The 24,293-nt window shown below is 52.8% G+C and overlaps 1 protein-coding gene across 3 annotated transcripts in view; it reads right to left on the bottom strand.

Moving 5' to 3' along the window:
* Positions 1-7,559: 7,559 nt before the first annotated feature.
* Positions 7,560-24,293, bottom strand: part of Zbtb7c (zinc finger and BTB domain containing 7C) — a 262,054-nt gene continuing 245,320 nt past the window's right edge. For all 3 annotated transcript variants that reach the window (XM_048806258.1, XM_015482395.2, XM_048806259.1), the window contains 2 exons: positions 20,785-22,008; positions 7,560-10,515 (listed from right to left, as the gene is read on the bottom strand). In XM_048806258.1, coding sequence (XP_048662215.1) covers positions 9,876-10,515; positions 20,785-21,992 — 1,848 coding nt within the window. In that variant the 5' untranslated portion in view covers positions 21,993-22,008 and the 3' untranslated portion in view covers positions 7,560-9,875. The remainder of the gene's footprint in view (positions 10,516-20,784; positions 22,009-24,293) is intronic.

The following is a 24,293-nucleotide window of genomic DNA, read 5'->3' as shown; positions in this document are numbered from 1 at the left end:
TCCCATGGTGGAGTCATTTTCAACAATATTTGCATCACACACCCTTGGACAATGCACATCCTGCCCATTTGGGCAATCTCCATCCTGAGGAGAGGAGAATGGCCTTTGACTGGGAAATGAGGCCTCTTTTGAGTGCTCCTCAGAGCAGGAGCATGGAATCCTGCAGGGTGAAGAGAAAGAAATCTTGTGGACCCTCTTGCCCATCCCACAATTTTCCAGGTGACAAAGTAGAGGTTGAGAGAGTGGAAGTAACCTTCTCAAGATTGTGCAGAGAATCAGTGGCAGAGGAAGACTTGGAAACCAGGCTCCTAATTTTCAGCAACTCCATTGAGCTAGTAGTTAAAAAACAAAAACAAAAATGAAAAGATGACATCTGTCAAATGGGTAAGGAAGCATTCTAAATCCCCAAATCATAAATATAAGACCATGAAATAGAAAAGACTAAGCTAGTGGCTAGACGTTGTTGGTGGTGTCAGATGCCGTCGTGATGTGCCCTTCTCATATGGACGAATGGCAGCAATGAAGTGTGAGCATGTTTCTCACTGATCATGGTTGATTCCTGTCACTCATCCAATCACACTTCTATTTGTGAAGACAGCTACACTGGGAGGCAGAAGAAGCGAGGCGGCCTGGGGACATCTTTTTCTTGTCTCTGGGCAACTGCATCTGGGGGTCCTGTGTTTGGGCCTTGGCCACTTGGAGGCTTCTCCCTGAGACTTTGCTCCTGGAGAGTGTGATGCAGGGGTGAGACAGTGACCACGGAGCTGCAGCTTCCAGTGCCATGGCTGTTGGTGGCCTAGCAAGATGGTTCCTGGGCCATGATCATGGCCAGTGTTGCTGATGCCCCCTGTCTTTCAGTCACGGCCGGTTTCCTGGGTCTCTGACTTTCTGTCAGTCTGCTGAGCAGCAATATCCCTTAAATAAGTCCCCTCTCTGCTCCCAAGTTCATCTCCACCCAGCCCCCTGACTGACGCCATGAATAGCCCTCCCCAGGCCCTCACAGGCCCGCTGCAGTGCGGTTGGCCTCTTTGTTATGTGTGCTTCTCTATGAAGATCAGAGGGACACTGGTCTTTGATGTCCAAATAAAGCTGGAGTCTCTAATTAAATTTCACCAGCGCCCATAGCCCTACTCCAGGGAAAGGAATTTCAAAGGTCAGAACAACTCAATGTCCAGCTGGTCACTCGGTGGAACTTGCAGAAACTTGTCTGTAGGGCTCAAGCACTCTTGTGTCATCCACTCCCGTTCATGAGTGACCAACTCCAGGCTCAGGACAACTCTCGGGACTCTTCATCCAAGTGGAGAGAACAGCTTCCCACGGGGGAATGGTCAGTGTCACTGACGTGGGGGAGGGGCTCAAGCCATCAGGGACTCAGCCAGAGGGACAGGGCAGGCGAGGAGGCATAACAAAAGTCTCATTTTCAGCTGTTGAACAGTCCAGCCCAGCCTAATATCAAAGCTTCCATCAAGCCTGGAGTCCTGCTGGACTCTCCTTCTTAGAGCCCTTGGAACCAACAAGGCTCAGGGCCCAGTCTCAGTCCTTCCCCAACATATGCAGAGCCTATGCAAGAATACCAAAAGGGCCACCTGTCACATGTCTAAATATTCAAACTGCTCATGAATCTGTGTTCCACCCTTCCACCATGGCAAACATACCTTCAGAAAGATCTGGAAAGCCAGAATCTAGTTCAAATTCTCAGGCTCCTCGTAGTTCTGGACCAGAGAATCATGGTGGGGCAGAGCCAGTCTGTGGCCCTAACCCACAGCCATTCTCTTCTCTGCCACCCCTGACTCCATCCTGTCCTGAGAGGCCTTGCATCTGAATACCCGTCTACACACACCCTCCCTGTCCATCCTCCCCAACAAACGGCCACCCCAGGCTGTCCTTCCACTGAAGTGGTAGGGAGGTTCCTATGCCAACCTGCCCTGGGAAGCAGGACCCAGGAAAGAGTCCCAGTAGGTGCCAGAAGCAATCACCACCTCCCCTCCTCCCTCTCTTTTTCCTTCCTTTCCCATCTTAAGAATAAAAGGAAAAGGGTAAGGAACCATACATGTTATTGGTAGATGGGAAGAAGGGAAACCCACCCTGATCAAAGACCTTCAAGTAGCAAGAAGGACTGGTGTTCCACGGCCCCCAGCCCCAGCCCCACCATGCCATGCAAGTGGGACTCCTCACCTCCTTTTTATGAAGGCAGAAAGGAGGTGAGCCAGGAGGCTGAATAACCCTGGGACTTTTTGATGACAGAGGCCCAGGGTCAGCCTGCCAGCGCCCTGGGGCAGATTGCAGGGGAGGGAGCCTCCCCTCTCCCAGTCCTTTTCAGGCACCTGGAGCTCTTGGTCTGAAGGAGGAAGTAGAGCAGCAAGCCCTTGCTTCCCCGGGGTGTCCATTCTGCCACACTCACTATGTTCTTTCTTGTCTCATTGTCTCCAAACTGCTGCCCCCACAAAGGCCCACCGGCTTGGGCCATCCCAGGCCTTAGGAAATAAATAATGCACTTTTTCAGGGTATGGCTCCTGTAGGAGTCGTGTTGAAATGGAAAATGAAAATCCATGTTAATTAACACACACCCCAGTTATGCTGATCTGGTTGGACTAGGAGGGAGGTTAAGCCTGGACTGGCTTCTCGCACAGCAGGGAAGGCTCTGGTGTGGTGGAAAAGGCTCCAGGGCAATCTCTACAGCTGAGGGAGAGAAGGGTGTGGGCAACCCCTAGCCGGGAAAGCAGTCTCCAAGGTTTCCCAGGCCTCCGGTGGGTGAAGATGTGAATGAGTTTGCTAAGACCTGCAGAGGGCTGAGGTGTCAGAAGGAAAATGGCCAGAATGAGCTCAGTCTAACTAGACAACTACGTCCAGTGGCCTTGACTCGTTTTGCCTCTTGGGTTCTTAGGGGCAGTGTGGTGCAGTGGTCAGGGAGTTAGTGACCCTGGATTGCAGCATTGGCTCTGCCAGTGCTGACCCTGTAGTCTTGTCCTTACCATTTGCCACTTTGAGCTCAGGTACTTCATTTGCCAAAGACTACGTGGAGATGTGACACCACCCAGCATTAATGGAACTTGGCTGAGAATGGACATTTTTGAATCCTGGGAGCTGACTTACCCAGTGATCCTGTTGGGACGTAGGCTCTTCCCATTAGATGCACTGGCCATCTGACAGTGTGGTTTCACGTTGTCCCAGCGTTGGGGTTTCCAGGCTTGGGCTGCCCTAGTCCATGGGGAGGCTTAGTGTAAATTAGACAAGGCATCCCTTCAAGACACTTCACTGCCACCTGCTGGACAATTGTTAAGATGTACACATCTACTGTGTAGTAAATATGCAAAATTCCTAGGGTGTGACTGGCACCCCTCAAGTGTGCTAGAGTACAGCATGCAGCCTGCACAAGAGATCTTGGTAGCCCTGATTCTCTGGCCCTGTGGAGATTTTGTGGGAGATCTAATTTATTTTAAAAAATGACTTTTCTACTTAAGTTGATTTTTGATTAGGAACACAACTGATAAACATGGATGTGACAGCGATACATACCTCAAAAGACCAAATAATCTGAGAAGCCACAAGGCACCTATGTTACCAGGGTTCATGCTTTATTAATTTTTCAAGGAGGGGGGCTGACTCACTCTATCTTCCTTCCTTATTCCAGGAACCTATTTGTTTATTCTTTTGCTTTTGTTGTCAGGGTCAGAGTTCATGGTCAAAGGGAAGAACTATAGGATGAAAATGAGTTATAAATATCCCAGCAGGGAGACTTGTTGGGAAAATGGCTCTGCAGGTCTTGTCCATGCACTGCGTGTCTCCACTTGTTACCAGGAGAGGTGACATCAGCCTGTGCATCATTTCTCTGATGAGCGGGTGTGGGCACCAGGGTGTGGGGCATGTCTGGTTGCAGTTGAAGCTGTCAGTCTCTGTTTTCCAGGAGAGATTGGAGCTCTGGTCCCCTTATTTGTCAGGCCCTTTCTGGGCTCATTTTTGGAGGGGAGTGGGGTTAGGTCATGTGGGCACAACAGTTCAAGGTTCCCATAGGCCGTGCCCAGAGTGTGCCCTGGAAGGAAAAGGAGCAGGGTCTCTCCAGGGAATCCTCCTTCCATCAGTTTATGGAAATGCACGTCTGACTCATCCTCAGCCTTCAAACCTGAAAGGAGGGAGAGGGGTCATTTGCTTGCTTCCTGTATTCCCTGGGGAGCAGGAGGACAGAAGTCTGGCTGGTGCCAGCCCCCTGGGGTGACTTCAAGGCCTTTCTACCTGAAGGAGCCGCCCTTGTTTGTTGCTGGAGGCCTGAGTGGCTCACAGCACCCTGATGTCTTTCCACCCTGGGCGAGGAGCCGGGTGGCCAAGGCCAGGAGAGGGAGCCTGTGAGCCACAGTCAGGCCTAGTGACTCCTGCCAGGGCCACTTCTGGAGGCTGGTTGGACTGGGAAGACAGAGAACAGATGTCCACATAAGGAGGGGAGCTGGAGGTAGAGATGGGGTGGTCAGGAACAGGGGAGAGGGGAGAGCCAGGTGGCTGGGAGCTGGGGAGGAGGCCACTGGTAACTGACCTCTTTGTTTCTAAAATCTGTTCTCAGCGACTCTGACACTCAGTGGGTTGCATTGACCTCCTTAGTGCCCTGACAGGGCTCCCGGCAGGGGGACTGGCTTTCTGGGCCAGGCCACATGTGACAACATTGCCTCCTTGCTCTGTTCTTACATCCCTGTTGAAGTCCCAGTGCCACCTGGTGCTCAGAAGGGACCATCTGCCAAGGGTGTACCCCGTCATGCCCTTTCCTGACAATGTCCCCTTGTGCCCAGCTGCCAGCTCTATGGTGAGCTCAGAGGACCCTCAGGAGGGGCAAGGCGACAAGGTCCCTCCCAGGAGAGGGGGAAGGGCTGAGAAGGGGGCCTTTGCCCTGCTTACCCCAGGGCAGGTCTAGGATCAGATACGGGACTGCCGGGACTGCTGGGACTGCAATGGGGCAGGGGCAGGGTACTTCCTGTTGGCTCCTTCCTCCCTCATGGCCATTGGGAACTCTAAATGAGAGTCAGAGCCTTTTCTATGGACCCTCATTATTTCTCTGGCCCCTCATTTCTGAAGTCACCTGATGTGGGAGGTGGGGGAGACCATGTGGCCCTGGACCAAGTTAATTTTGTGAACTCGTCCTGACTCTTCTTTTTGACCTGTGTCTATCTTCTGGCAGTTTTCTTTCTGGCCATAAGGAATAGGGACACGCACACATGCACGCATGCACACACACACACACACACACACCCCTTTTCAGAAACCAGATGGAAGATGTAAGGGGCCATCTAGAAGACTCTCCTTCCCATGCAGGAACATACTCTCTAGCATTTTTGAAAGGCAGTGTTGAACCTTTCCAATGATGGGGAGCTCACCCTTTCACAAAGAACATCTCTTCCTCTTGGACCACTCTAGATGTTAGGAAGTCATCTCCCTCCATTTGGGCGCCCCATTGTTTCCTGGATCCTCTTCCTATTATTTTGAATTGATCAAACTCTCGGTCAAACCCTTCTGCATCCATCACACATATAGAAGCCCCAAGGCCTGTTTTGATGTGTCCCTTAGGCTTATTCTGCAGGTAATTCTGTTTCTTTGGCCTGTACTCTGAGGCCTCATCCTCCTTTCTCACTCCCTGTTATCGTTTAGATATGAGGTGTCCCCACAAAAAACTAATGTGTTAGGCAATGCAGGGATGTTCAGAGATGAAATGTTTAGATTATGAGAGCTGTAACCTACAGTGGATTAATCCATTTGATGGGCTAATAATTTGAATGAACTAGCTGGGTAGTAATTATTGGCAGGTAGGAGGAAGGTGGCTGGGAGAGTTCCCTTGAACTCTGTCTGTTCCTGGATCCCTTCTTGCCTGCCCCACTCCGTTTCCCAGTTGCTAAGAGCTGAGCAGCTCTCCTCTACCACATCCTTCCGCCATGATGTTCTGTATTACCTTGGACCCAGAGTAGTGGAATTGGCCCATCATGGGCTGAACCCCTGAACCTTTAAGAGTCCAAAATAAATTTCTTCTCTTCTAAGGTGTTCTTATCAGTTATTTTGGTCACAGTAATGAAAAGCTGATAAACACACCCCCCTTTTCCTTTCACTGGAGGTCCTATGTCATCAGAACCCCAACATCTTGGGCCTGATGAAACAGACCCCACCTGCTGGGGCTCCCTGAAGTTTCCACCTGGCTGGGGCTAGGAGGCTTTATTCCTATGAAGATTTCAGAAGCAGCAGAGGTTGGGGGTTGCTGTGCCCCCTTCTCCATCTTCACCTTCTTCCCTTCGTGGATACTCCCACCCCCCATCCCCAGAATGAGCTTCACACAATTCCAGGAGGCCAAGGTATTGGAGTCCTATGGCCTCGTGTTCCTGCTCTGGGCGGTGCTTGTCCCTGAGCTTAAGGGGAGCCAGGGAGCATGCTGACTTCACTAGAAGATTCAAGGGAAAGGCAGGTCATTTACCTGATAAGTAGTTTAAGTCATTTTTTGAAAGACATTATTTTTATATTAAGATAAATGCAAATGCTATGTCGTAGAGTGGAGAGGCCTGGATTTCAAAACCACAACAGGAGCAGGACCCACCAGGAAGGCGGCTTCTGGCTATTTCATTAAACTTTAGCTTCCAGTCCCTCAACCAGCTGGGCCCCTTTGCTGAGGGGCATTTGGGTGGAGAATTCGGGAAAGTTCCTTTGGTTCAAGAGGTCGGGAAAGCGAGGCGCAGAGGAGGGGAGTGGTTAGTCTGAGGGTACACAACTCAGAAGAGTCAGGACTCAAAATCCAGACCTGTCCTCGTCCCTGTACCAAGAAATGCCGCATATGAAATGTCCACCACGGGGAGAGAGGGAATGAAAACAGAAGGGGCTCATAGTTAAAGTCCTCAGTTATCCAGAAAATGCTCCACGTCGAGTTGACCCCATCTAATGACAAATACATTTCCTTACCGCCTTCAGGATCTAGCATCCTCTGGTCGGAAAGAAGCTCCGGTGAGAAAAGGGAAAGAAGCCGACTCCACACCTGGGAATGAGGGAGACACCAACAGGGCAGGGAGGTCAGCTGGAGGCCACTCGGGCACCGAGCCAGGCAACTGGTAGAACTGGCTGTAGGACCACAGTCAGCAGCCAGGACTTTCCCTTGCTCACACCCATAGGCTGCACCTGGGCATGAGTGTGCGTGCACGCACACACACACCCCTAGTGCTTGGGCTCACAGATACCTGAACACTTATGATCTAAGGGTGCTGCCCAAAGCTGAAATGTGGGAGAGGATGGAGAGCAGAGCTCCGGTCTCCCGCGTCCCCCCAAGCACCCAGATACCTGAAATGAGAATCCGAAGGGGGATAACAGACTTCCCCAGGAAGTGAGGCAAGCAGAGCTTGTGTTTCCTCAAACACTGTCCTTCAAATGATTAAATAAGGGTCAAAGGTTTATGTTTCTGTAAAGGTGTCTTGGACACTATTCTAAGTGTGGGACACTCAGTAGCCTAAACCTTAAGCACTGAACATCTACAGATTGGCTCCTTGTCCCGTGAACTTCCCACAGTCACATCTCACAGAAGTGCGACCCCCAAGAATGATTTAATCAAGTCAATGAATACTGTTTAATAAATAGGCCAGAAAATTAGCTGAGAGTTTGCTTGGTAGGATGCAGCGTGCGACCAAAGTTATGGAAGATTGTCCCTTGAATCACTAAGGCAAACTTTTGCTGAGTGTCATTTTACATAGAGCAGTCACATAAAAAGAGTTATAAATAGAAAAAATTCCAAAGTTCTCCCACAGACAGAGAAAACAGAAACATTAAAAAAAAAATTGAAACAAACAAAACACATCCAACCCTCCCCCCCCACGACCCATTTGCTTCAAGTTCTTGATCATACAGTACTTGACATCTTTGGATATTTTACAATATACAATTCCAAACTGCAGCCAAGAAAAAACAGAAAGAACTAACCAGTCATCTGAAAAATTGAGTTTATAAGAAGTCATTACCTTTACAAAATAAAAACAAAAGCCCCAACACCACTGGATTCCAATTTGTTCTTTTTTTTTTTTTTTTAAGTTTGGTTCGGTCCCAGTCCCTTGGCTGATGGGAGGCATGAGCCGTGTTGGCTGGCAGGTCCCAGACAGAAGCATTGGAAATGGAGCCTGCAATCCCAGGTAGAGGACGGCAGGGGAGATAGGGGCAGGGTATGAGGCCATTCTGCCTGGCTGGAATGGCGGCTGGTGGCACAGGGAGGAATCTGGGAGTCTCTTCTGGGGAGCTGGGAGAGGGACAGAGTCTGTGGTCTTCTCTGGCCTTTTTGTTAATTTTTGTTATTTGTTCAGGAAAAAGCCAAGGCGATAGGAAGAGCCAAGTCTCTTGCAACCACAGCTCAGGGACTGGGGGCTCCCGCCCTGGGCCCTCTGGGCGGATGCACTGTCCTCTCTGGGCTACTGAGAAACCAAAGCAAACTCAGCAAGAAAAAGAAGGGAGGAAAAGGAGAGAGCAGTCAGGAAGGCACTGGGCCAGCAGAGCTGTCTTCCTTCTCAGGATCTGCCACCAACCCCAGAGCCAGGACAGGATGGGACATCCTAACTATGGGACATCCTTCAGGCCCCAAAGGCTACTGCCTTCTACCTTGAGCTCTTTTCTCAAAATGGGGATGGGGTCCAATATGGCAGCTTCATCCAGGAGGGTGGAGGAAGGGAGTGAGGGGCTCAAGCACAACAAAGGGGCCATCACCAGCAACAGCAAGGCCCAGAGAGCCCCCAACTTGAGAAGCAAAGAGATGACCCCTGGGTAACTATGCGCTTTGTGTCTCTAGGAGTCAGGGTGAAGGTAGGCAGCTGCTAGGTGTTGAAAGCCGGCCCTAGCCCTTCAATTGGCCCCACAGGTCCCAAGAGATTCTGTACAGCCTTGGAGAGGGCATGTGGGGTGGGACAATGCTGACTGGTGTTCCCAGGGGTCCAGACACTAACAGTGGCCTGTAGGGAAGTAGGGAAATGTGAGCCCCCAGGGCTGCCTGTGGACAAGCAGTGAATCCGGCCCCACCTCTCTCTCATTCCCATCTAGTTGGGCCACATTTCTCACCTATGCTAACAGTGCTAAGATTGAAGTGGAGGTGATAATACTAAGTCCAGTAAGAGAAGCGGTTTCCCCAGGGACTTTGGGATGCAAGCCTTCTACAGTCTCAAGGATTCTCATTGGAAGGTTGGCGTGTATGAGTGTGGAGGTCAGGGAAGAGGACACTAAATTACCAACCCCTTTCATAGCAGGTGACACCGAGGCACAGAGGGTTGACCTGTCCAAGGTCACAGGATAGGGAAGAAAAAAAAAATGGGCCCAGACTCCAGTGGCCTGGCTCCTGGCTCTAGGAGGCCTCCTTGCCAGTAAGGCATTTCATTCTGGGTGGCAGGCAGGCATTTCTCTAAAGGATCCCAGGATGGCTAGAGACCAGGATACCATCCTCAGAGCAGGGCTGGGAGGGACCCCCCATAAGGCAGTGGGGACCCAAGCAAGATGTGTGCCCAGGACACTGCCCTCATTCCTGCCCACCTGGCCTGCCTTCCCACCAAGCAATCCCCTCCTTGTAGCTCTACCTGCTTCCAAAGTGTTCCTATGCACCCAGCCATGTGGCCCTCCTCTGTGGCATGGGCCCCTGCGAGTTTCTGTGCAAGACAGAGAAATAGCCAAGGAGAGGAGGCCCTGCCTGCTTCAGGATCCCTGGGAGGAGATGCCCATCTTAGACACCAGCAAAAGGGAGGTGGCTGCCTTGGAGGCCTGGAAATACAATCCTGCTAGTGTGTATTTTCTCATTTTCCCTTTGTGTTTGTGAAATAAAGGTTCAGACCCACTGGGTGGGGCAGGCTGGGCCTGCTGGGAGAGGGGACAGGGCTGGCCAGCTGGGGTTGACCAAGGCCAGCCTAGTTGTTGGCTTCTGAGATGGAGGCCACGTGGTTGAGGCCAGCGAGCCCTGGGAGGCCGGCCAGGCCCGTGGCCCAGGGGTCCGGCAGCGGGAAATAGGGCCGCGCGGCGGCCACGTTCTCGGCCAGCGCCAAGGCCAGGAGGCCGCCCGCGTTCCTCTCGGCCTCCAGCTGCGCGCGCCCGAACAGCTTCATCTGCGTCTCCTCGAACTGCCGCTCCAGCTCCTGCAGGCTCAGCGCGCCCTTGGGTGCCGCCAGGAAGTGCTTGGTGGGGCTGGGGCCCGGGAGGCACACGGCAGCGCCGCCCACCTCGCCCAGCGCAGGTGGCATCACGAAGGCTGCCTTTTCGGGCGCTGGGCCACCAGGGCCAAAGAGCAGGCTGGCGGCCCTCCAGGCGGCGGGTTTGCGGCCGCGCCGGGGCCGGGCCATGCGGCAGCTCTGGCGCTTGATGTGGCGGTGCAGGTGGTCGGAGCGCGTGAAGCTCTTGTAGCAGAACTCGCACTGGTAGGGCCGCACGCCCGTGTGGATGCGCATGTGGTTCTTGAGGTCGTAGTTGTGCACAAACTTGGCGTTGCAGTGAATGCACAGGTAGGGCCGCTCCCCTGTGTGCTTCCGCATGTGGATCTTCAGCTTGTCTTGCCTGCAATGCAGAAGCCGGGAGTCAGTCTCTGCTAGGAACACTCTTCAAGGCCCCTGACTTGCCCTTCTTCCAGAACCATCTAAGGCTCCCTATTGTCCTAGTGTCATAAAGCCCAGGAGTGGTGCACATGCTATGATCTACCTTCAACTAAGGCCACAAACTTCTGCCCCACTCCAAACACGTGTGGCTCCTCACCTGGATTAGAGGGATAGGGAAGGATCAGTGTCCTGTTAGATGCCCCTCCCAACTCCCTTTACACACCAATACAGGTAATGAATCACTCCACTGTTTATCAAAGGCCTGTCTTACATACGGGAAAATAGATTTGCTGGGGAAGATTTGTACCCCCCAAATCAGCATCTGGGCCTATCCCTCTGCTGTGCAGCAACTGCTCCCGATAATGGGTTGTACTTTAATCTCACACCCACTCTTTCCAAGCAACAGCCTTCCTTCTGGGCTCATCCTTGTACTTCTGTGGTTGGGTCTCTGTCCCATCCCAGCCCACAGGCTGTTGAGATCTGTTTGTCCTCAGCACTAATCTGCAGGCTCTAGAGGCCCGGCACACCTTGCTCAAGCCTCCTGCACTGTGGTTTCTTATCCTAAGCCCTGAGCTCTCTCCTCTTTGCAGACAATTTCAGGGTTTACAAAAGAGCCAGGTGCAGCAGGAATGCAGCCTAATCTTGGGCGAAGCTTTCTGGGATTTAGGAGTATTATTCAGAGGTAAGGCATGGCCTAGGTGGGGCTCCCATGGGGGTCTGGGAGCTCCTGCTCTATCCGCAGACCCTCACCAGTTTGCTGGGTGATCTTAAACAAGTTATGTAACTTCTTGGCACAGAGCAGAATTTAGGGCCAGACATCACTCCCCATTGTCTGGAGCCCATGAAGAGCCTGGGTTTGTGTGAGCTACAGTCAACACACCTCCTGGTGGTCTTGAAAGGAAAACTGGCATCCTGGGATTGTTTTCCTAAGGTCTGAGAGCTCAGCACAGCCTGGCCAAGGTGGAGGCAGCCGGGCGGGCGGGCGGCAGGAAGTCCTCTCAGGATTATTTTGTATTTTCCCCAGATGGCCAGGAGGCCAGGCAGCCTGCATGTGGTTTCCCACCTCCTTCCCACAGGTGTGGCTTGGGTGGAGTCTCTGCCTGTAATTTTAGGCTCAGCTTTGAGGTCAGAGCAGATGTAGATCCTAAGTATCCTCCCTAAAATGGCCAGATTTAAATCACCCTTGGTATAACCCCAGGATATAGCAGGAACTGCCTTGGTGTTCTGTGGCCACTAGAGGTCTCACTGGCTCTCATTAAAAAAAAAAAAAATGTTCCCAAGGGATGGAGTAGGAGAGGAGAGAATCTTGTGAACACTGGTGGTGGGAGGTAGACCAGAGAGCGGAGTCTCCCTCCTGTGCTCACTGGAGGGCTGGAGGGCTTCTGGGAGGTGGGGAGGGAGAGTGCATAGTGGGTAGGGAGAGAAGGGGGAGGAAGAGGGCTTACTGATTGAAACAGGTTCTCCTCCACATACCAGACCCTCTTTTCTCCCATAACCTACCAGCCTTCCCTGCTGTGATTGCTGCAATACCCCTGCCCACCCCGGCTGCTCACCACCCTGGTGGTAACTGTAATGCAGACCATTGGAGATCTGAGCAGAAAGGGGGCCTTTAAGGGCATCCAAGTTTGTGGGTCCCAAACTTGAGTGTTGCCTGAGAACAAGTATCAAGACTTGATATGACAGAGTGCTGGGTGCCTCCCACAGCTCCTGATTCAGTTCTGGGGAGGACGAGGAGCAGAGCGTTTGCATTTCGAACAAGTTGCCCGATGCTGCTGTGGCTGCTGGTGGTCCACGGACCCCACACTGAGAATCACTGGCCCCAGTAAATCCTTCACTCTGTAGGTGGCACACTGAGCCCCAGGGAGGGCAACTGGCTGAGATCACCAGAGGGTAATGGTGGAGCTGAGACTAGAACTCAGGCCTAGGAGCCAGGGCCTTTTTTCTCACCACGTATCTGTGAACTGTGCGAAAACGTAGAGATGTGGGGGGCAGAGTGCCATTTCTATCCCATAGTGTGCTTTCATTGTACTCTACAAATTCACCAAGGCTCTGGTGGCCACATGGATGGTGGACTAGCAGCCTCACTTACTGGCTCACTCCCTCACCAGGCCTGGCACAGGGCTCCACTCAGAACCATCAGTCACCTCATTTAGTCCTTACCCCAGCATTAGGATATGTGTGTATATGTATGCACATATCCTAATATACACACAAATGTGTGTGTGTGTGTGTGTATGGTTTTTGTGTGTGTGTGTGTGGGGGGGGTACCAGGAACTGAACAAAGGGGCACTCAACCACTGAGTCACATCCCCAGTCCTAGTTTGTATTTTATTTAGAAACAGGGTCTCACTGAGTTGCTTAGTACCTTGCTTTGGCTGAGGCTGGCCTCCAACTTGCGATCCTCCTGCCTCAGCCTCCTGAGCCACTGGGATTACAAGTGTGTACCACCATGCCCAGCCTATATATGTGTATTTTAAAATCACTGTTACACACAGTTCACAGTATTGATTGTTTGGGTAACTCTCAAACAATAGATGATGTGAATGGTGAATCTTCAAATGTCTAGGGCCTCCCTGTAAATATCTACAACTTCTCTCAAACTTTCATTAGGGCATCTAAAATAAATCAGTGTCAGTGGAGGGCATCTTGATGACCCTTTGTTGAGTACTTGCTCTGGGCAGGTGAATGCACTATGTTAAAGACCCTGGAAAGGTTGCTATTTGGAGGCAAATATTTTCACCATAAGGACTCCTGGCCTGCAGCCTACGAGGGCTGGTCAGAAAGTACAGACTGCAACCATTGAAATAGGGCAGGGCGGGTGAGAGGAACCCCTCCCTGGGCAGAGCTGTCTTCCCCTGATGGAGAGTCCCGAGAGCTGGGTGAGGGGCGCAGAGAGCAGGCAGAGCTTAGGACAAGCCAGTCCTGGAAAAAATGCTAGAGATCATGGAGCTCACCAGGAGCATGGTCCCCATACTCAGATTTAGTGTCTGAGTCCCAGGGTCCAGGCACCTATGTCATCAGCAGTGCACTTCCCAGGACCCTGAAAAGGTCCCAGAACTTTGAAAAAGTTCCCAGAACCTGATGGAGTCCAACTCCCTTACTTCCAAGATAAGCAAGGACCAGATGGGGAATGGCATTCTAAGGTCACACAGTCTCCTTCTTCATGTGATGACCTTTCCACGTGGATGTCATGACAGGTGGGTTGGCACAGCTTGGTCTGGATCAGGAGTGCCCCCAAAGAGCCAGACCAGGTTCACTGCCTTGGACCTGTTCCCTGACCTGTAAAGTGGGAGCCGGTCTGTACCATTTAACCTCTGGTGTTCCAAGACTGTTTGCATTTGGGTAATGGGGATTTGAGGAATCTCTTTCCCATCCTGTTTTGTCTGGTTGGCTCCATGCACGAAGCTCTTCTATTCTGGCTTCTCTGTGAATTTGGCCTGTTTACGAGCAGTGTGAGTTCTGCTGGGATATGCTCAAGTAAGGGACTCAGGCAGTGAGTGGGCTCTTAGTTATCTCTTCCTGGGGTCTGATTTAAAGGTCCCAGTCTCCCACTGGCCTTGTGCTAACTTATCCCTTAGCTTGGACTTTAAAGCTCTTTTAAACTCTCTCTGCTCCGCTTTGCAGCATCCCCCACCCCAGCACTGAACCTACGTGCTGCATGGATTATGCTGTTCTCTCAGGCCACACTCTAGCCAAGCTTGCATCTTGGAACACCTGCCTGCAGAACTGGACTGTTGATCCCCCAGTACAGAGCCAGCCACAGGATGGAGGCTCTTATAAACCCTGGCTCCTTTCCCTGGGGCCTATCTGGTGTTTGCACACTGATACTCCATCCTGGGGGCTCTCCCAGAAGGTCAAGGCCAGGTATCAGTGTGCTCCTTCCTTCCCAGCCTAAACCCCCTGTTTCAGCCCTCTACCACCCTGCACCCAATTCCTTCATCTCCTAGTTTACTCTTGCAAACTGCCCTGCTGGATGCCTCATGCTCCAAATCCCCCCAATGCTTCAAGGTCAAACTCAAGTGTAGTTCTATGCTGTCCACCCAGGGCTGTTGCTCAGCTCCCTGATTTTCCATGCATCTGTTGCCTAAGCATTGCCCTTTGAGTCAGGTTACCTGAGGGACAAAGTGGGAGCAACTAGAAAAGATGAGGTGGCAGTGGCTCTTCTTCTGTCCCCTGGTAGTCTCATATGTGTCAGCATTGCCCTCCCAGTGGGTCAAGGGCCAAGGAGGACCAATACGTCACACATGCATTGCCTGAGGCCCTGCTCCAACCTCCAGCACTCCTGATAGATGAGAACACCTGTCCAGAGGCTGTCTTGGCAAGGCCTGCCTTTACCTTGCATGTGTGTGCTGTTTCCAGGACAAGGGCCACTGTGTGGCTGACTCCTTGGATGCACACACTGCTCATCCCTGCCCCTCCCCACCAGAACCAGAAGCAGCAAGTGATACAAATTCTAGCAAATGCAAAAAGCTCCAAACCTCACGGACATTCCCCTTAGTACTGATTGTCGCATGGCTCAGGTGCTTGCTTTGGCCGTGAAGGCCAAATGGAATCAGGAAACTGGGAGTGACCTTAGGGGGCATCTATCTACCCCCATAAGTTTCACCTGGGAACCTGAGGCTGAGAGAGGGTGACAGAGTTAGCAGAAGCAGAACCAGGCCCTGAACCTGGGCCTCCTGATGACCACTCTGGGGCTCTTTCCAAAGTCCCACAATCCACTGAGAGATACTGGGCCCTGCATGCATGTATTCATTCAGTGACAGTTACTCTGCATGGTGCTTCCTGCAGCCTTCACCCAGCACCTGGTAAGGAGGGTGCTGGAACCCGCTTTGAGAAGCACTTGTTGGGTGCTCTTTTGTACGTCACAAGGTGCCCAACACTGAGCATAGGCACAGTGAGTGCCAGTTACATGCGTGTTGATGACCAGTGACCAGCAGGGCTGATTCCAGAACTCCCCAGCTCTAGGTCTGAGCCTCCTCCCTGACCTTCATTCTGCTCATCTGCCATCTCATTCCACTTTCCTGCCGCAGAGGCCGGTCAGCATCACGGACTCCATCTGCAGCCCCAATTCCAGCTCAGTGTCAGGAAAGATGAGTGAGTCCTCAGGAGACTTCCAAAAAGGCTCCCAGGCAGGGCCATGTCTCCTCTCAGACTTCCTGGTACTGGATGGTCTGGGATGGTCTGAGACCACCTCTCCTCCTGCTAAGACATGACCTTATCTTAACAAGGTTCCCAGAACTGCTGGGAGGGGGCAGGCTAGAAAGAGGATAAAGGAAAGAGAAAGCCGGGCCTTGTTTGGAGAGCTGGCAGCTGCCCGGGAGCAGAGGGTGGTCAGCATTGGGCTAGAGGCTGGGTAGGGGTGGGAGGTGTGCAGGCTGACAGTGGCAGCCCTGGGGATGTTGGAGGGGATTGTGAGGAAACTGTTCATCACAGAGTAAATTTGTTCACAGTGGAGGTCGCCCATCCTTTCCCAGGGTGGCGTGGCCTCCGTGGGACCTCTGTTGGGTATTGGGTCAGGGCGGGTCTCTTTCTGGTCTTGAACACTTCTGCGTTCTCTACTCTTCTGGCAGACACAGCTGGGACACCTATGTGAGCCAGGCTGTGGGTGGCATGCAGGGGCTGCAGGAGGGAGATGGCCTGTCCACTCTGTAAGAGTTCCTGGCCAAAGGGTTAGGTGGGCAGGAGGCAGGTCCCCATGGCCTGCGATCAGGGACCCATGTGGCGGGAAGTGAGAGGAGGTAATGCAGAGGCCTTCTCCAGGCAGGGTCAGTTCCCACTGGCAGTGACGGCTGCAGTTGGGACAACAAGGTGTGCAGGGGCCGCCACCCATAGTGACTGTAGACAGAAAGGGCCACCAAGCACAGCAGTGTCTCTTGGTATCTTCATGGGCCACATGCTCCCTGTTCTTCAGGGGCCATTGTAGGTGTCACCTCTGGCAGAGCCCCACAGTCCTCACCTTTGGCTCCGGCTGCCACATCCTCTGGGAGTAGAGGATGAAGAACTTTTGGGGAGAGGGCTGGGGTGATCTTGGTCCAGACTACCGCTGACCTTGTCCTGAGCTCTTTCTCTGTCTTGAGTCTGACCTGAGCGGGACGGGTTGGGGCAGGAGCTTCGGCCGGCTCCAGCCTTTTTCAGGAGGGAAATGGTGCCTTGGATTAGGCCCAGGCCCCCATCCCTTCCCCTCACCAGGGAACAAGCTCCCTAATGAACACAGGCTTGGGAACACCTGGCACACAGAGGTGGAGGCACTCAGAGCCCAGTGACTACCAGGGGACCACAGCAGGTGGGGACAGCAGGGGGGGCTGTAGAAACAGTTTGGGTGAAGCCTGTGATCCCCTGCCTAGGGGTATTTATATCTAGAACAGATCAGTGGTGAGGCAACTGGTGGGACTGGCCAAAATCTGGAGCCACCTAAGAGGTGAGGTTTCCGACACCAAGAGGTAGACAATACCATGGTGGGGAGGACCTCCTCTCAGAGGCCAGCAGCAGGCAGGGCCTCAGGGTGGTCCTTTACATCCCTCTCTTGGGTGTGACTGCTGAAAGTATTAGGAAAGATGGCCGTAGGATGTGGACATCCTGGGAATTGGCATTTGGGACGCATAACTCAGAGCCTGGGCCAAAGGGCCACCAGGCAGGGGAAGGGCAGCCGTCTCCAAGACCATGGGATGGATTAGAGGTGGGTCAGAGGACTGAGCTCCTCCCAGCGTTGAGGAGGGAGGAAATGAGGTCTTGCGAGAGACTGGAGCTCTACTGCAATTCAGGAAGGACCCCAACCCCAGGTGGGGAAACAGTGTCCCAGAGGAGGCCTGGAGGGCAGAGTGTCAGGTCCCTCTCAGCCCTTGTGGGGGCCAGTCTAGTCTTGGCCTTGCGAGGGACTCTGGGAATCCCAGCCACCAGTGCTAAAGAGCCTCCAGGTGGGGAGGAAGGGGAAGGCGTTATGGATCGTGGCAGGGAGTCAGCCAAGAAGCAGGGCCCGTGGAAAAGCTGCAAGGTGACTTGGCCTCAGGGAGGAAGACTTCAATCCGGAAAGGCCAGGACTGGGACTCTTAGAGGACAGGAAAGAATCCTTCCGGGACAGTCCTGGAGAGGCAGTGGGAAGCCAAGGAGGGGCGGTTCTGAGGAATGTGTGGGTAGGGGTGAGGAGCAGGCTGCGCAGCAGCAGCAGCCCACGGTGAGAAATACCGTCCCTGATGGGAGCAGGCCAGAAAAATCTCTCCACCCCTTCTGCCCCCTGACCCTGGGCTTTCTCTGCTCTTGGGAGAGGGGGGCCCCCAGAGCTTGTCTGCTCTTTTTCCGGAGGGTCAGGGCCCAGTGGGAGCCAAGTGAGGGGAGGTCTGGTGGGGGCTGGAGTGCAGCTGCAGCCGCTGGAGGCGGGCCTGGGGCCCAGATGGTCATCCGCCTGCAGAGCAAGAGGAGCAGGAGTAACCAAGGGCTGCCAGGGCAGATGGCTGGGTGGCCGGAACTGCCCCAGGGCTGATACGGCCTGGAGGAGTAGGAAGACACAGAGGTCACCCTAAGTGACCATCAGGAGTATGTTGGGGGGAGCATTCTGGAGCGTCACCCTTCAATAGAAAACAGCATCACTGCTCAAACCAGGAGGCCTACTCCCAGAGAATGTTCCAGTGGCCCAGAGAGGGTGAGAGGTCTGTCTTCAGTGACTGGCCAAGTTTTAAACTTTCCATAGGGAAGTCAGGGCCCACACACTGGCCAGACCTGGGTGGGCCTCACAGAGGGATGATGGCAGAAAGGCCCAGAGAGAAGGAGATGGGGAAGAAAAGGACCAGGGGGCTCTGGGTGCCAGGTGGGTTCACTGTGTGGTACCCTGAGAAACATCTCCCATTGAAGCCATTGGCCTGGGTGTCCCCTGAAGGGAGAGGTGTTGCCAAAGTCAGCCACCTGCCAAGGGACAGGCACAGGAAGTTAGGGATGGGAGCTGGCTGGGCAGAGGGGTGCTCCGGGCTGATTTTAGGCTGGCTTTGCAGATCTGGTCTGGCTTTGAAGTTGTTCCCAAGGGCCTTGGAGACCAGGTTGGAGCAAGGCCCTTACTGAAGATGAATGAATTATACTTGGGTTGGCTTCCTGTGAGTTCTGGTTTACCTCCCTCCTGTCACTCTGTGCTTTGGTTAACACCTTGTTCTGCTGCGCTAGCCTGGCTCTGGGGGCGGGGGGGGGGTAAGTGAAACCAGGAGAAGGAAGGCAGGGGCGAAAAGTGGGGACTGCACTGCCCACGGGAATCCCAGCCACCAGTGCTAAAGAGCCTCCAGGTGGGGAGGAAGGGGAAGGCATTATGGGATCGTGGCAGGGAGTCAGCCAAGAAGCAGGGCCTGTGGAAAAGCTGCAAGGCGACTTGGTGTCAGGGAGGAAGCCCTGGGGTCAGCATTGGCAGGTGGCTGAGCCTGTCAACAGTGAGCGGCTAAGAGGAAGGGGACACATCCTGCAGATTTCCCCTCCCCTGTACCTGGAGGCATCTGGGGCAGACTCTGGGGTTTACCCCACAGAAGCAGCTGTAAGCAGGACTCCAAAGCTCCCTTGGAAGCCATCAGTAGTGTCCTTCAGAGCCACAGAGCTGTTTCAGCAATGTCATTTGGACTGGAACATATTTCTGAGTTCCCACCCAAGTCGCCCCAACAGCAGGTCTCATCACTTTACAGACTCATCTTGTTTTTTTTTTTTTTCTGGAAAAGCACACAGTCCTGCACTGGATATCCACCCTGAACCAAAAGTTTCACTCTGTCCTCAAAGGCCAGAGCTTTGGGCCCACGGAGGAAAATCAAAGGAATGAACTCCAAATAATTCCCAAAGGCACATTTTCAAGAGAATGTGGGGTGATGGTGGTGACATTAAAATAAGTGGGGGGGGGCTGTCAAGGTGAGCTCTTTGAGGGGTCAGTGGCAGTGGGGAAGGACTGGTCTAGTAAGCTATGGTTGCAGGATAGGTATCACCAGGCTCTGTCTACATCCGACACAGTGAAGTGACCAAGCCCCAGGGCCAGACCACTTATCTGAGCTTCCCTACTGTGGACATGGCCGAGATCAGTCTCACACCAGGGAACAACAGTGGCACCAACAAAATAGGAAAGACAGAGAAGGAACGGGATATAGCTTTCCTATGTTCATGTGTGAATATATAACCAGTGGAACTCCACATCATGCACAACCACAAGAATGGGAAGCTATCTCCATGTATGGATGTCAAAATACATTCTGTCATGGGTAACTAAAAAGAACAAATAAAACACAAAGAAGGAAGAAAACAATGGCACCATCAAGCTGTATATTCCCCAAATGAGGCCTTCCAAAACCTAGCAACGGACAGAGCTGACCTCCCATCATCCCACCTGTCAGTTTTGACCACAAAAGTTGCTGCACAAAGTACATGACACATGTTTGCTGAATGGGATGGTGTCCCTGAGAGACCAAAAATTTACAGTGTATTGACTTCAAATCTTATAACAGTGTAAATTAATACTTCTTTCAACATGGAAAGGCAAAGGAGAGAACACTCAGGGAGCCCTGTCCTGTAAGGATGAAGGAAGGGCCTACAGGGGTCTCTGCAGTCTCCTGGTCACAGACTTTGACGTTCTACATGGACTGGGGTTCAAGTTGCCTATCATTTTCTAGCTGCACACATAAGGGGCCAGCTAGTCACCAGGAAGTGGGCTGGAAACAAAGGTGATTGTGCCTGCCTGTGTTCCCAGGACCCTTAGTGTGCAGGACATGCTTAATAAAGAAGGACTGTGGGGGCTGCTTCACCTGTATGAGGCCCTGGGTTCCATTCTCAGCACCACATATAAATCAATGAATAAAAATAAAAAAATGTCCATCAACAACTAAAAAAACTTAAAAAAAAAAAAAAAGAAGAAGGACTGTGGCTTCTCCAAATGAAACACCAGAGCTGCACCCCTCTGGGGAGCCCAGCCTGGGTTCTGTGGATTTGCAATGGTAAAGGAGACAGGGAAGCCATGCAAACCGGGTGCTGAGGCTCTTCACCCTGGAACAGCTCAGCTCTGACTTGACTCACATCTTAAACTTCCACCTAAAATATGAGAACATATTTTAGCTCCCTAAAGGGTTTGGAAGTCATGACACCAGGTAATGCCTAGCATCCGGCCTAGCAATGAACTTGACATGTGACCAGGATCTAGCTGGGGCTCTCTCTCCATCCCTGGCTCTCCACGCCTCTGGCCCTGTCCCCAGCAAACCGTCACCCTGCCCCTGCTGCAGCTGCGCACCTGGTGAATCGGACCTCGCAGATGTTGCACATGTATGGCTTCTCCCCGGTGTGGGTCCTCATGTGCCGCGGCAGCTTCCCGGCCCCCATGATGACTTTGTGGCAGATGGGGCACTGCTGAGATGCCTTGGGCTTCAGCTTGCGCTCCTCCACCAGTGGCCAGGGCGGGAAAAGGCTCCCCAGGTGGGTGGCACTCAAGAAGTTGAGATAGGCACCGTAGTCGTTCTCTGCCTTGATGGGGCCTAGTGGTCCCCCAGGCAGGTCAGGGAACATGTCCTTGAAGAAGTCCCTAGGGAAGGGTGGGGGAGGGGGCGGGGGCAGCTCTTCCTTCTCTTCCTCCTTGATCTTCCGGTTTTTGATGACCAGATCCAATGGCCCACTGTCCATTGGCTGCTCAGGCAGCTGGGCAAAGGCACCAAAGTCTCCCGGCCAGAGGTGTGGGAAGAAGTCCGGGGCAAACGGAGATAAGGAGGGTCTCCGGTCAGGGATGTTGGCTTTGGGGTACAGGTTCTCCCTCAGCAGAGATTCGATGGAGAAGTCCCGGATCACCCCTAGATGGCCAGGGCTGCCGGCCTGGAAGGAGTCCGGGAAGTCCCTGGGTGTGTCTGAATAGGCCTTCTCCGTGAGATGGTCCGTCTTGGAGGGGCTTTGGTGGCAGTTGATGTCCTGGGGGTCAGGCAGGTTTTCTTGGTCAGCAAAGTCCTCCGTATCGTCGTCGTCCTCCTCCTCTTCCTCCTCCTCCTCCTCTTCGTCCTCCTCGTCGTCGTCGTCTTCGTCGTCGTCGTCATCCTCCTTGTCGTCCTCCTCGCCGCCCTCGCCGCCGGGCTCCATGATCTCCAGGCACACGTTCACGATGCACGGGATCTCCAGCATCCGGGCGGCGTTGAGGATGTGCTTGACGTTGGAGGCGGTGATGGTGAGCGTGGAGGTGTAGGCGAACTCCAGGATGGCGGCCAGCGCCTCGGGCTGCACGAAGTCGATCTCGTACACGTAGGGCTGGCTGGCTAGGCTGCCGGCCGTGAAGAGCTTCTTGAAGTACTTGCTGCAGGCGGCCAGGACCGAGCGGTGCGTGCGGTACTCCTGCTCCTGCACCACCAGGAGCACGTCGCAGAGCAGGCCATCGTGCCGCTGCTCGTTGAGGCTGCGCAGCACCTCGCTGCTGTGGTTGGGGAAGGGAATGCCGATGAGCTCGTCAATGCCATTGGCCATGTTCTCCGCCCGAGCCCTGCGGACACGAAGAGGGAGGCGGTTAGCGAGCACTGCCGGGGAGGGCTCCGTTGGGACTCTGGACCCCCTGCTCCCCCGCGCCCTCTGCTAGGCCGAAGGCTCATCCTGCAGGAGAAAGCCAGCCCTCCTCTCTCTGGGCTTGGCCAAACCTCACCTGCAGTTCACAGCTCGGCTCAAGCTGGCGCTTCTCTCTGTGCCCTTGGACTCTTGGAGCCAGTGTCTCCTGGGCACTGCTTAGCAAAGGCCACAGAGACTCCTGGCGGGTTTGAGTCACCAAATTTCACTTTGTAAATGTGGAGCTGGGAATGCCAGCATGAACGACCTCCTGAGAGCCAGCTATTCTATCCTCCCAGGGCACAGTGTCCACCTCCCATACAGGACCACTGGGTGCCTCTGCTGAGGAAACGCTCTGGTTGTCTCACAAGTCCTCAGACTCCTTAACAGACTCCCATTTTGCACTGGATCCCAGGAAGCCTAAGACCAATTTTATGGCCCATTATCAGCAAGTGAGTGGAGCCTCCTGGCATCTGTTTGGTCACCTGCCCCTTCTCCCGGCTTCACTGTAGCTGATGGAGTTTCCTTTCATTTGCAAAACTTGATCTTTTTGTCTTTTAAAACTAACATCTTATCTATGTCTGTCTGTTTCTGTTATAAATAAACACTTGAAACCTACATAGATGCAAGCGCATTGCTAATTAATTTATCATGTCTGGATTCTGTTAGCCTCCCAGTTTTATAAACCCCCGGGGGAAGAATCTTCTTCTGAGACCCCCTTTGTCATTATGGGTGGTCCTGCCTGATGGATGGCTTGAGAGCAAACCAAGAAGGTCCCTGCTCTGATAGGGCAGGGCAACCCTGAGGACAACAGAGCATGCCTCACCAAAGAGGGCATACAGATGGGAAAGAAGTCATCTCCTTTGAAAAGATGTTTCTGGTTGTTAGTCATCACAGAAGTGGAACTTAGAACCACAATAAGATATTGCTACATACCTCTTAGAGTGGCTAAAATTTTAAAAAGTGGAAACACCAAGTACTGGTGAAGATGTGAAGATGGATCACTCATACATTGCTGGTAGAAAGGCAAAATGGCCCAGCCACTCTGGAAAACACATCACAGGTTCTTAGAAAACCAAATACGTAACTATCACAAGACCCTGTGATTGCATTCTTGAGCATTTACCCCAGAGAAATGAAAACTGTGGTCCACACAATAACCTCTACACAAATGCACAGATCTGCTTTATGCACAACAGCCAATAACTGGAAACGACCCAGATACCCTTCAACAGGTGAGTGGCTGAGCACACTGTAGTGCATCCTGAGGATGGGTCAGCAAAGAACAGGAGCATGTGGCCACCTTGATGACTCTCCATGGGATTATGCTGAGCAAAACAAGACAGTTCCATTGGCTACACAGTGCATGATTCCATTTATGTGACATTTTGGGAATGACAATATAATAGCAATGGAGAAGAGATGAGTGGGAGAAAAGTAGATGTGGCTCTAAGAGCCACAGGAGGGGGTCCCGTGGTGCTAGAAATGTCCTGTAAGTTGACTGGATGCATATCAGTGTCCTGGTCCACATGATACCATGGTTTTGCAAGATGTTACCACTGGGGAAACTGAGCCAAGGGCACATGGGATGTTTCTGTATTGTCTTTCACAAGCGCATGTGAACTAACAGCCAGCTCAAAATAAAAAGTTTAGTTTTAAAAAGTAAATGATAGAAAACAACCCAAATCAATCAATTATTTTCCCTACCCTGATTTCTATCCATCATCTATCTACTTCAGGATATGAGGTGAGGCGTGTGGTAGGAACTATTTTACCCAGGGAGGTCAGTGGAGGCTTCCTGGAGGAAGCATCATTTGAACTAAGACCTAGAAGACGAGAAGGACCCTGCCTTGGGTCACTGCGGGGAACAGGGTGGGAAGGCCCACCAGGGTGCTCTTGGTCTGGAGGCAGCAGGGTCTCTTCTGTGTGGCCCCATTTAACTCAATTTTTCCACTTCTCTATTTCTCTGGTGGCTCTGAGGGGCCATGCCTGCACACATCCCCTGGGGCTTGTGTGGGACTCACTGAAGGATGCTTCTCCTTCACTCTGACCAGAGAGGGTGTCCCTAGGCCATATGCTTCAATGAGCTGTGCTGTAGAAAGAGCTATGGGCTGCTTCCTACCACCTAGAGTAGGAGATGAACTCTTGGGGGCTCCCTCCTTTCCCTGCACCCCAGGCCTGATCCTCACTCTAGCAGTGGGAGCTGGAGGAACTAGGGCAGCCTGCATG

The sequence above is a fragment of the Marmota marmota genome, unplaced genomic scaffold (assembly GCF_001458135.2).
Source record: "Marmota marmota marmota unplaced genomic scaffold, marMar, whole genome shotgun sequence".
Classification (NCBI taxonomy): Eukaryota; Metazoa; Chordata; class Mammalia; order Rodentia; family Sciuridae; genus Marmota; species Marmota marmota.
The sequence above is the reverse complement of the archived record's forward strand: the minus strand, read 5'-3'. Positions and strand labels throughout refer to the sequence as shown.